Raw genomic sequence first — 13,241 nt, forward strand, 5'->3', positions numbered from 1 at the left:
TTAAAAATGAAACTATGTGGCTTCTATGTGGGTTCAAACCCCATTTAGGGTGAGTCATTGTTCAGTATCATTGGTTCCAGGAATGGATTCAAGAGTGAAATCTATAAGCTTAAAGCAACCTGCACAATCAAACTAAAATAACTTTTGCATAAACCAATCATAATATCAAATCAACATGAGGCTTAGCATTCCAGTATTAAGCTAAATATTTATTATGCTAATAAAAGAACATTTATCTAATCCCAAATAAATATCTATCATATAATTATGTTGATACAAAACATACTGAATTATTTCAACAAAAACGTTTGACTTACTTTTATCTTTCTTTTTTCTCATGCCTGTGTTTTCATACAGAGTCCTTTGAATGAGACCATCACCTTCGGATGTAGAGAACCATTTATTGCAAGAAAAGTATTGTTCAATACCCGTATTGGGGCAATATACTATAACTTGATCGCAAAACCATCCTGGTGCCGCCCCACTGTCATCATGTCCGATTTCTAAACTTGTTAACGGGCTTAGCATCACTTGTAGATTAATATGGAATAACTGGGTCATCCCGCGTTTAAACTTGCCATCGGACAACCAAACTTTCCCGCTGTCCAATTTCTTTTTGCCATTATGAAGGACAACAAAAACATTGGCATCAGTTCCTGCATTCTGTCGGTCTCCAGTAACTACACTTATAACGTATGGGAAACCTAAACGATAATGAAAAATATTAGAAAATTACTATATTTAAAGGGGAGAATACTCGTTTATTAACCTGAAAGCTGAAAGTAAAGAGCTTTCAGCAAAGAGAATAAATAGACATTGATTAGGTCATCTTTTTATTCCTCAACTAAATGTCTCAAAAGTGGCTGTAAGTAGGAGAATATAAAAAAGAACATAAGAAAAGTGTCAAACTCATAAATTAATTTTGTAAGTAGCATAAATATAAACATTGTTATATTCTTGACAACTTTGTTCCCTTGTAGCTGAGTCAGAATAAATGCAAAATAATACAGTACAACCTCTGACAAGTGACACCCTTATGGAGCTGAGGATTTTGGTTGTTACAGAGAGATGTTACTAAAAGGCTAAAGAGGCTAATAGACTGTGAACAATAGTTACTGCTCCTGTACAGAGGCTATTACTGTACAGAGGGTCGATATGCACAGGTTGTACTGTATGCTCAAAAACATGAAAAACATTTAATCTTATTATTGTACCTCTCAAAATCTCAGTGATATCATTATTATTATTAAAATGCTTAAAATTTATTACACTATGGGTTATGTAACACTTTTTTTAACGAAATTGCAATAATAAACGTATCAATTTGATAAAGTTCATTAAATAAATCTGAGACACAGTCAGCTGCTAGCTAAGAACACTTCAAAATTTATTGCTTGTTCAATTTTCTTCACAGATATTTATCTTTTTTCTATTTTAAAAACATTTCCTTAATCTTCTACTCTTTCAACACAAGTAGCGAAAATGATTGGCAAGTGCATGCCATTAGTAGACCGCCTGGCTTGTAATGTAAAAGGTGTGTAAAAATCTGTAACAATTCTCTGAACGTCAAGCAGAGGTTGGCTGCAACAGTTTCTACTGATACGAGTGCATACCACGATCTGCCTGCACATCATTCTATGCTGACTGTTCATGGTCTGCACTGTTCACTTTGCAATCAGTATATACATGTAGTACAGATTTTCCCTTAAAACAATGAATGGTTTTTGTTTAGATTGAAAGAGGGACAAGTTCACTTATAATTTATAGCATGGTAAGGCTTTAAAGGAATGATATCAATTTTTTTTTTCAAAGAAACACATTTGTACACTCAAAATGATGAGATTCAGCAAATTCTATTCTTTTCAGCTATTCAAGTTCAAAACAATTGAATGTACTTAAATTCCTCTCACACCTTGAAATAATTTCATACAAACACATCAATTTAATACCATATCTCTTAAATTTCATTGACATATAAAAGCAACTATATAAGATTGGTAAGACAATGAGTGGTATGCAAAACAGCATACCAATGTCTTCTCTTAGAACATTATAGTGGAATTAGTACACAACTTACTGACAAATCAAAGTATTACATAACTTTACCATGAAATCTTTGAACTTAAAGGGTTACAAATCAATATTAAGCTATATCTAATTAAATATGCAGTCCCTTGGGTAAAATCTGTTACTAACATCTGGCTTAAGAAAATGGGTAGTAACCATTTGGTGCTATTATTCCTTAATATTTTAATTTAAAGGTAAACACTTAATGTGTTTCTATTTCATTATAAAAACAGCGTTTTTTAATATCATTTCTCATAAAACTCAATTATTTTATGATGCAATTGTCTAAACCACCTCATAAGAAAATAAATTATGTCATGACCTTATTTCACTGTCAAGTATCTAGAACAAACTTCATTGTGGACCTTAACTGTGGTCAGTAATTAGAACAAAGTTCAATGAAAATGGCTTATTATCTTGTCTTTGCCTAATAGTAATTTTTATCATGCAACTACTATGGTAACTGCCCGATAACACTTGCCTGATAATTATTTTTGATATTAGGTCAGTAACCTGATATCAAAAATAAGCCCCGCCCATTTTAACAGACTTTTTTCAATTGCTTATATTCTCATTTTTACCAGCATGTGAATTCTACAATGTAATCTCATACCCTTACAAGTCTTGAATCAAGGTGCGATATTTAGGCCTATTATTTCGATTTCAATTACGAATTAATTAGATAGCGAATAGTTTTAGCTCCAACTAAATGAAGTGACGTCATAATTTATATTGCAAATGACATCATCGATGTTCACGTCATACTATACATGTAATCATAACAAACAGGCTAGACGATTTTCATTGAGATCTTGTAAATGTTTACTTTATTTCGCCGGATTATTATTCAATAAGTGAACAAATTGTTTCGTCTAAAAAATAAGACGCATGTTTGTGTAGCTTGTGTTTGATTGCCGATTTGACTTTTCTTTGATTGAAATTCTCGTGAACTTTTGAATTTGACAATTCAAGACAAAAATTGCAGTAAAGTTTAGTTTATGTGATTCTAAGTGGATTTTTGGATCGATGTTTAAATTAAAGGTAAGAAATTTATCGTATTAGGCCTACAATCTGTTGTATCTTTTATCCGAGTCGAAAGAAAAAATGGCCGCCAATAACAAATTCTAAGTTAATCAGGGGCGGAGGAATTTTTTTCAAGAATTATTTCTTTGAACAAAAATCCCCCTTTTTTAACGAAATTCGCTATTTAAAAGTAGATTATTCTTTTATTTTGACAGTTGATATGTGTTACATGATAAATAGACTAGAAATGTGTCATCATGCCACGGATGCCCCCGCATGCAGCCAAAATTTCAGATGTTATAATATTTAGTTCCAAATTTGTTTGCACAAATTATTGTTTTCATTTTAAGTTCAAAGCCCTTAAAACTTTTCAATGTTAACACAAACCATTTCCATACAATGTTCAAGACACTGAAATTATTCAGTGTTAACCTTTTGAAAATAGCATATTTCATATTTGTAGCCAAAATAATGGCTACATACATTTCCACAAAAGTATGAGTGCTGAAACTGAAAGTTCAAAATTTTTCCAATATTCAAGAAAGATAAGTTTGTCCAAAATCATTGAACCACGACCAAATTCAAACTTAAACTGCTTATTCCTAAGATGTATCTTGTTATTTTCAAAGTGAAAGGGACATAACTCTGCCAAAAAATCATCGAACCATGACCAAATTCCAACTTAACCTGCCCATTCCTTTGACATATCCATAAGTCAAATTTGAGTTGAATATGTAACACTGTTGGGTAGATAATGAACAGAAACTGTAAATTTCATATCATTTTCAAAGTGAAAGGGGCATTACTCTGCCAAACATCATTGAACCATGACCAAATTCTAACTTGGCCTGGGCATTCCAAAAACATATCCATACGTCAAATTTGAGTTGAATGTGTTGTACTGTTGGGGAGATAATAAACAGAAACTGAAAATTTCATATTATTTTCAAAGTAAGAGGAGCATAACTCTGCCAAAAATCATCGAACCATGACCAAATTCAAACTTGACCTGTATTTTCTCATGACATATCCATACGTCAAATTTGAGTTGAATGTGTTGTACCGTTGGGGAGATAATGAACGGAAACTGAAAATTTCATATTATTTTCAAGGTAAAAGGGGCATTACTCTGCCAAAAATCATCAAACCATGACCAAATTGGAACTTGACCTGTATTTTCTCATGACATATCCATATGTCAAATTTGAGTTGAATGTGTTGTACCGTTGGGGAGATAATGAACGGAAACTAAAAATTTCATATTATTTTCAAAGTAAAAGGGGCATAACTCGGCCAAAAATCATCAAACCATGACCAAATTCGAACTTGACCTGTATTTTCTCATGACATATCCATATGTCAAATTCAGATTGAATGTGTTGTACCGTTGGGGAGATAATGAACAGAAACTGAAAATTTCATATTATTTTCAAAGTAAAAGGGGCATAACTCTGCCAAAAATCATCGAACCATGACCAAATTCGAACTTAACCTGTATTTTCTCATGACATATCCATATGTAAAATTTGAGTTAAATATGTGCAACCGTTACTAAGACAATGAACGGAAACTGATGATGACGGAATGACAGAATGACGGAAGGACGGAATGACGAAACAGGGTAACACTATATGCCCCGGCCATTACATGGCGGGGGCATGAAAAACATGCTACTGTCTTTCGATATCAATTTTATCAGGCTCGGCTGATATGGGCAGAAAGGGCTCGGCAAGCCTCGCCCTTTCCAGCCCATATCAGCCTCGCCTGATAAAATTGATATCCAAAGACAGTAGCATGTTATTCTCTATAAAACTACAAGAGGAGTCTGTCCGTCCCAATCACTGTTCCATTTATTTGCAAAACAAAGGACTATACCCGTTATTGAAATCAGATTTGAATAAAAAAAAATATTGTGTTATTAATTTACTATGGTAATTTTCATCACATTCTGGGTTTGCAGTTGGAATAAAACTTATTATTAACAAACATATATATAGGTTTTATATACTTGTATCTTATTTACTTGAAGTGCAATAGAAGTTTTTAGTTCTGCAGTTCATAGAAATTGCCCAGGCAAAAACATTTAAGGATGATAATTATGCAAATTTAAAGGTCTCATTTTATACACTGGACTTGTTTGCTGTAAAATAAGGTCTTAAACCATCTTGATAATATCTTAAACTTCAAAGTAATTTAAAATTGGAACCTATCTATGCAATCAGACTGGTTATGGCTCAATTTTTGTGGCATTTTGATATGTTATGTTTTTCTTTGTTGTTTGGTTTCACATTGCACCAACATAGTATAGGCCATATGGCGACTTTCTAGCTTTACTGACGGAGGAATACATGAGGTACCCTTCTGTGCATTATTTCAGGCACCAATGGGCACCTGAGTAGAACCACTGATTTCAGTAAGCTTAGACTGGATTGCTTCCTCACATGAAAGATTCCAAAGTAACTGTAGGGATACAAATATACAGCGGTAAGGGGCAAATGGTTTGATATGAAAGTTGTTAACCACTCGGACAAGAATACACCTGAATTTTGATGATGAAAACCCCTAAAACCACTATATTCAAAACCGGACATTTAAGTCCATCATAAAGATTCAATAGGTCACAGATAAATTTACATGAAGAAAAAATAAAACAAGAACTGTCGGAGGACAGTAACGCTCGACTATTCGAAAAGTTGTCACAAGGGTGGTTCATTGAGTATAATAATGCTTACCTATATGAATACATAAAATTGTCCGAAAAGGTACAAACCCTTCAGTAAATATGGAGAGACCATCTAACAAGCAAATTTACCTAGAATTTCTAAGTCAAACAAGAGCTGTCTCAGGAGACAGCCAAGCTCGACTAATAAAATACTGGACACAGTAAGGAGGACAAAACTATGAAAGAACTAGAAATGTGTCCATAGGACATGGGTGCCCCCACCGCGCCACTGTTCTGTCAATCTTTTTACTAAGTCAAGGGAAATAACTCTACAAATACTGGATAAATCCACAAGCGAAACCCCAAGTGCAAATCTAAAATATGCTGAGCAACCTGCCCATAAGGTTTAATGACTATGTCAAATCCTTTTTGAGAAACTTGCGACACAAGTTGAAAATTGCAAAAATTTTCTAAGTGAAGGGCAATAACTCTAAAAATACTAAATAAATCCAGACGAAAATACCTGGTGCACAACTGCATATGCTGATCAATATTCCTGTAAAGTTACATGACTCTAGGTCAAATACTTTTTGAGTTACGTGCGACACATGTTGAAAATTGCCAAATTTTACTAAGTCAAGGGCAATAACTCTGAAAATACTAAAAATATCCAGACGAAAATACCCAGGTGCACAACTTCACATGCTGATCAACATTCCTGTAAAGTTTCATGACTCTAGGTCAAATACTTTTTGAGTTATGTGCGACACAAGTTGAAAATTGCCAAATTTTACTAAGTCAAGGGCAATAACTCTGAAAATACTAAAAATATCCAGACGAAAATACCCAGGTGCACAACTTCACATGCTGATCAACATTCCTGTAAAGTTTCATGACTCTAGGTCAAATACTTTTTGAGTTATGTGCGACACAAGTTGAAAATTGCCAAATTTTACTAAGTCAAGGGCAATAACTCTGAAAATACTAAAAATATGCACACGAAAATACCCAGGTGCACAACTACACATGCTGATCAACATTCCTGTAAAGTTTCATGACTGTAGGTCAAATACTTTTTGAGTAACATGCGACACAAGTTGAAAATTGCAAAATTTTACTTAGTCAAGGGCAATAACTCTGAAAATACTAAAAATATCCAGACGAAAATACCCAGGTGCACAACTACACATGCTGATCAACATTCCTGTAAAGTTTCATGACTGTAGGTCAAATACTTTTTGTGTTACATGCGACACAAGTTGAAAATTGCAAAATTTTACTAAGTCAAGGGTAATAACTCTGAAAATACTAAAAATATCCAGAAACAATTCCCAGGTGCACAACTACACATGCTGATCAACATTCCTGTAAAGTTTCATGACTGTAGGTCAAATACTTTTTGAGTTACATGCGACACAAGTTGAAAATTGCAAAAATTTTACTAAGTCAAGGGCAATAACTCTGAAAATACTAAAAATATCCAGACCAAAATACCCAGGTGCACAACTACACATGCTGATCAACATTCCTGTCAAGTTTCATGACTCTAGGTCAAATACTTTTTGAGTTACATGCGACACAAAAGTGAACGGACGGACGGACGGAAGAACGGACGGACCGACAAGGGTAAATCTAAATGCCCGCCACTAACGTGGGGGCACAAAAATCAATTATTTATAATTATGTATTAAGTTATAGTAAAAAAATAACATTTGTTAAAATAAATTCCAAGATCAAGGGAAATAATTCTAGAAATAGTCACGCTAGAGTTATGAACCTTGTCACACAACATGTATGTAATGATAAGAAGTATATATTTGAAGTTTGAAGTATAGATACCTTAAAAGTTAAAAAGTAACAAATTTATAATATTTCTTAAAGAAAATCCTCAGTTCAAAGAGAGATAAATCTGTAAATATTACTTCAAGAGTTATGAACATTGTCACATAAAATATAATTGATTATAAGGAATAAGTATTTAAAATTTGAGGTAGATCCCTTTAAAACTAAAGAAGTTGTAGTAAAATAACATTTTTCTAGTCAAAAAATCTAAGTTGATGGGGAAATAATTCTTGCAATATTGGTATTAGAGTTATGAACCTTGTCACATAAGATGTGGATGATGATAAGGTACATTTATTTGAAGTATGAAGTTGATCCCTTTAGAAATAAATAAGTTACAGTAAAAAATAGTATTTTTTAAGGAAAATTCTAAGTTCAAGGGGAGATAAATCTGAAAATATTGGTGCTAGAGTTATGAACCTTGTCACATAAGATAGGGATGATGATAAGGTACATATATTTTAAGTATGAGGTTGATCCCTTAAGAAATAAAGAAGTTACAGTAAAAAATAGTATTTTTTAAGGAAAATTCTAAGTTCAAGGGGAGATAAATCTGAAAATATTGGTGCTAGAGTTATGAACCTTGTCACATAAGATGTGGTTGATGATAAGGAACATATATTTGAAGTTTGAAGTTGATACCTTAAGAAATGACAAAGTTATAGTGAAAAATATTTTACTGCACCAAAACTTTAATCTTAAATCTGGACGCGGACGCCGACGCCGGGGCGAGTAGGACAGCTCTCCATATACTTTGTATAGTCGAGCTTAAAAGGGGCATGATTATGCAAAAAAGCAAATCAGAGTTATGGGACTTGTGCCAACCATCTTAGATAATCACAGGGAACAAGAGTGTGAAGTTTCAATCCATTCCCTTCAGTAGTTATGGAGATACCAGCTTACACGCAAAAACTTAACCAAGAATTTCTAAGTCAAAAAAGGGGCATAATTATGTAAAAAAGCAAATCAGAGTTATGGGACTTATGCCAATCATCTTTGATAATCACAGGGAACAAGTGTGTGAAGTTTCAATCCATTCCCTTCAGTAGTTATGGAGATACCAGCTTACATGCAAAAACTTAACCACAGGGATGCCGATGCCGACAAATGGGTGACTGCATTAGCTCGATTATTCTGCGAATAGTTGAGCTAAAAATGAAACATTATGACAGTGTTGCAATGAGCTCATGATCGTTCTTATCTATTTTTAGCAACAACAACAACAACAAAAATCACCAGACTAAGGTGAACTTGACAAGGAGAACATGTTAACATGTTAGATGAGATATATCAGATAAGATGATGCTTTCAATAACAGTCTGCAAGGAAAAAATAGTTCACAAACAAAGTCCTAGATGACATCTTACAGGCCAGAAATATGTATAACAACCTGATTCTCGCATTTCCTGATCTTTTATGTCTGTGATTCCGACGTTTATTTGGTTTGCTGTATAAATACATGTATATATACATGCCAAACAGTACTCTAAAAGTCATATCATAACTTTCCAACCTACCTACAGGAGGAAAACCTTGGTCACTCTGTGTACATTACTGAAGCCATTTATTATTTCAGGCTCAAGCAGGCACCCAAGTAGAACCACCAGTCTCTTAATTCAAACCTACAGTGTTGAGCGAAAGTGAGTCTAAGTCTGTGACCTAAACCACTCAGCCACAGAGACGCCTGTTGTATATGTACAATGTATAAAGCATAGTTAATAATAAAAGTCTTGATTTTGCAGAAACACAGTAAAGCTAGCAAAGCAACTGTCTAGCTTATATAAGATTATAAGGTATGGCCGCCTAAAAAAAGTACAGTAGCTCTACCAAGCACAAGTAATAAGGCAGCAAACCTTCTACTATAAAACAACTTAATGCTGCTGTTGGGATTCCAACCCACACATGAGAGGCCAGAGATTTGAAGTAAGGCAAAGGAGAATTTCAGTGCCAAAAGCTTACATGCGCACCAAAAAGCAAAGAAATGTCAACAAAAATTGGCATCCAGACTGTACATGCAGCCTTTGGACTTGTCAATTTCAAACATGTTTAAAATAAAAAATGTCCAATATTTGGGTCTTCAAACTGATTATTTTATTCCATCACCAGCATTCGAACAAAAGAAAAAAAAAGCTTGCAGACAGTAACACAAGAGGAGGCTCATTCTGTCAAAAACAGACTTAAAACTCTCTAAAGGCCTACACAGTGGGAGACAGGGAAAAAAACAATCTAAAAATAGCAGAAGTACATTCTCAATAAAAAACAAAATAAACAGCAATCTTAAAGACAGACACTCTTCAAGCCAACTTTCGAAAAAAACAAAAACATCAAAATTCAATACATTTTTAATTATTACATTCAGGGCCCATAATTATAAAATAAAAATTTGTTTTGACCAGTCTCTTAAAACAAAGCATTCATTGGTCAATTTTGAATTGGTTCTCAATATAAACCAATCAAATGTTAGAGTTTAAGACTGGTCCACAATTTAAACTTTAACCTGTTAGCTACTAAACTTGTGTAATAGATATGCCCTACTTGTATTTGGAACCATCCATTTTGTATTATAAGGGATTTCAATAAAAATATTTAGAAATAGAGCTGTCAACAGTATAGAGCCAGGTCAGACTGCACAAACTGTACAGACTGGTCAGGCTCTAGGCTAATCATTTTCTGAAAAGGTTGTTATAAGGAAACTAGCAACGGCTTAGCAGACGACAAATTTCAAAAGGAAATATACAATGCTCTTACGGTTAACCAATTTTTCTCCTTAATAAGAAAATATAAAGAAAGAGAAAAATGAATAGTGAATTATTTGATAGAATAGAAGTATTTTAAATATTAAGCAAGTTTAAATATATAGAAATGTTTTTAACTTTTAAGAGAAATATAAATAACGCAAATGATGGTACAACATGTGACAATAACAAGGGGAGCAACCAAGTCAAGCCAAAATGTTATTTTATTTGAATATTACTTTGAGTTTTGCCAAGTGTCTATAAATTTGCAACATTTTACTAAGAAAATGATTTCAACTAAACAACTGATACCTTATTTAATCGAAATTGCACAAAAAAAAAACAACATTATTTTTATAATTATTATTATTATTATGTCTATCACTATCTGGCTTAATCAGGGTAACAAAGGGAGGTCATTATCAGGGTAACAAAGGGAGTTAATTATCAAAAGTATATGGTTTATAAATGGGGATAATTTAACTATACCTTTTGATCCTGAAAATAGATGCAAAAAGATAAGTAAACATTATTTCAACATTATACATGTGTAAGAAATTTTATAAATGTGACATAATTATATATTAATTTTCTATACCTACAGTGAAAAGTGAAAAATGTAAGAATAAAGAAAATAAAAAGTGAAAAATGTCAGTGTATTACAGCCTGGACACAAACTTTTCAATTTAAGGTTTGTTGGTGAAAACTTGTGCCTACTGAGCTGGCCACAAGGGTTCTCCCTGCAAGATTCCATAAAGAATTTAATAAACACTCAAGGGAACTTTCAGTGCATTTTTACTGCACTGCAAAAACAATCCTTAAAAGCTTGCATATTTCCTGCATGTTTTGTAAGCTTTACTTGATAACAGATAACAAATTTATAACCTATCAAAGGAAAGGTAGCCAATGGTAGGTCTAATATGCAATCTGCTTCTTATAATTGAGTAAGATTCTGTTGCGTTTTTTTAAACAACATAAAAACTGGCTGCATAAAAACTGTCAATGCTACATGTGATCTCCCTCATTATAGTGAATAAACTTGCAAAAATTGCACCGAAAAATGCACTGGAGGAATGTGCGGGTCATAAAATGAAATATCATACAGCATTTAACGTTTGATTACGGGGATAATTAAGTGATCATTAAGACAGGTAAAGATGATTTATATGTCTTCAAACACATTCTTCCTGCAATAATGCCTCCCAATTTGTTTTACTCAACTTTCTAATTGCACTTTAAACTACAAAATATTAATTAATTTTGGCAATTTGGGATCAATTATCACGCTAAAGATCTTTAATTGAATTGGAGGAATTATTGGATTCTATGGAATATTAAACAAGCATTGAAATTGATTATAAAGTAATAAAACGTAATAAAGCCAATAATGTTAAGATTGCTGGGTGGAATTTTGGTGTATATCTAAATATAAGTGTATGATGGAGATTTAAAGGTGGCATACATGTATATGATGTTAGAAAATATATGATTTTAGTTTCAAACGCTGGGTCTTTTTTTATCTTTAAACTGTTTTGACCTAGAATCCATTAATGGTAAATTAACTCATGTGTCAGGTGCACAGAATTCACTGAAAATTTAGTTTACTGAAAGCAAAAGACAATCTAAAATTACTCCACACAAGACATTAGATATGCGCAAAAAAGTGTACTTGAAATACATGTAAAATAATATATATACATGTATATATATATAGAGACTGTTCCTGAAGGCAATTGTGTGGGGTGGGAGTGTTATCACATTGAAAGTAAAAGTAAAGACCAAATTCATTTATTAAGAATTTTCCAATTTTGCATGTGCTTTAAAAAAAACTTAACCAATGCATGTTGTGCATGCAATACAAAACAAATCATGCTACCTTAACCACCCTATAATCATGCCACCAAAACTGAATATCTCAATAATTTATTTTACCTTTCTTTTTTGTCATTGTACCTGATTATGATAATCAAACAATAATTTTTCCTCAAATGCAATATTTTTAAACTTCAGCACTATATGTTGAAGGGAAGATATTGCACAATTAAATTCTTTCATTGGCAATGAAATTTTCCTTTGAAAAAATGAGCACAATAAATTAATACCATTGGTATGTATAAGTGATACTTAAAATATAAAAGACCCAGTATTAACAGTTTCTTATACTTGAATACAAAAGACGCAGTCTATGCCTAATTACTGTTCCAATCTGTAACTGATTCTGCCTTTCATATATATTCTATATTAAGATCAATAATGCACTTATAAAATGCACTTCCTATTTGTATATTATAACATGAAAACTTTATTCTCCACATACATTAGTTACATTGAGCTTTTAACGACAGAAAAGTGGCCATGTGTATAAGTAATTTGTTAATGTAACTATGACAAAAAATTCTAATACATCTAATTGCTTCATGATAATAGTGTTGTAAGTATTCTAATGTAATTTTAAAAGGCAAGTAAAAACAAACTCCTAAGGGAAAGCTAATAATAAATAAAAAATAATCTGTAAAGCTTACCAGTAAAGGCGTCTGAGGCCCCGACTCCAGCGACCAAATCTCGGAATATCAGACCGTCATCTTCATCAAGAGCCAGCCATCGGTTACAAGGAAAATCATACGTGATAGAATTGTCAAGGTCATCTACAATCACCTGAAACATCAAACAACAACGGTCATCAAGTGCATTAAACTTTAAATATATAAGTCTAAATAGTTAACGAGGAGGAGCAGTAACATTAGTCCAACAAAGAGGTTTTTCAAACGGGCGTATAAAAATGGAAATTATTTAGTGACAATCAGTGCTAACTTTATTTTAAGTTATGGGTCTTGGAAACAGATATGTGTAAAGTTTTAAATGAATACCTTTAGTGATTATGGAGATAGAACTTGCAACAACACCTTTACAAA

At 32.8% G+C, this 13,241-nt stretch overlaps 1 protein-coding gene across 1 annotated transcript; it reads right to left on the reverse strand.

Moving 5' to 3' along the window:
• Nucleotides 1-317: 317 nt before the first annotated feature.
• Nucleotides 318-13,023, reverse strand: LOC132746922 (lipoxygenase homology domain-containing protein 1-like; the record flags this gene model as incomplete). Its single annotated transcript, XM_060736203.1, has 3 exons — nt 318-704; nt 12,262-12,282; nt 12,852-13,023. Coding segments are annotated over 3 exons (580 nt in total), but the record flags the coding sequence as incomplete, so codon positions are not given.
• Nucleotides 13,024-13,241: the final 218 nt, after the last annotated feature.

This window comes from Ruditapes philippinarum, unplaced genomic scaffold, assembly GCF_026571515.1.
Source record: "Ruditapes philippinarum isolate M1 unplaced genomic scaffold, ASM2657151v2 ctg20137_1_1_1_1, whole genome shotgun sequence".
NCBI lineage: Eukaryota > Metazoa > Mollusca > Bivalvia > Venerida > Veneridae > Ruditapes > Ruditapes philippinarum.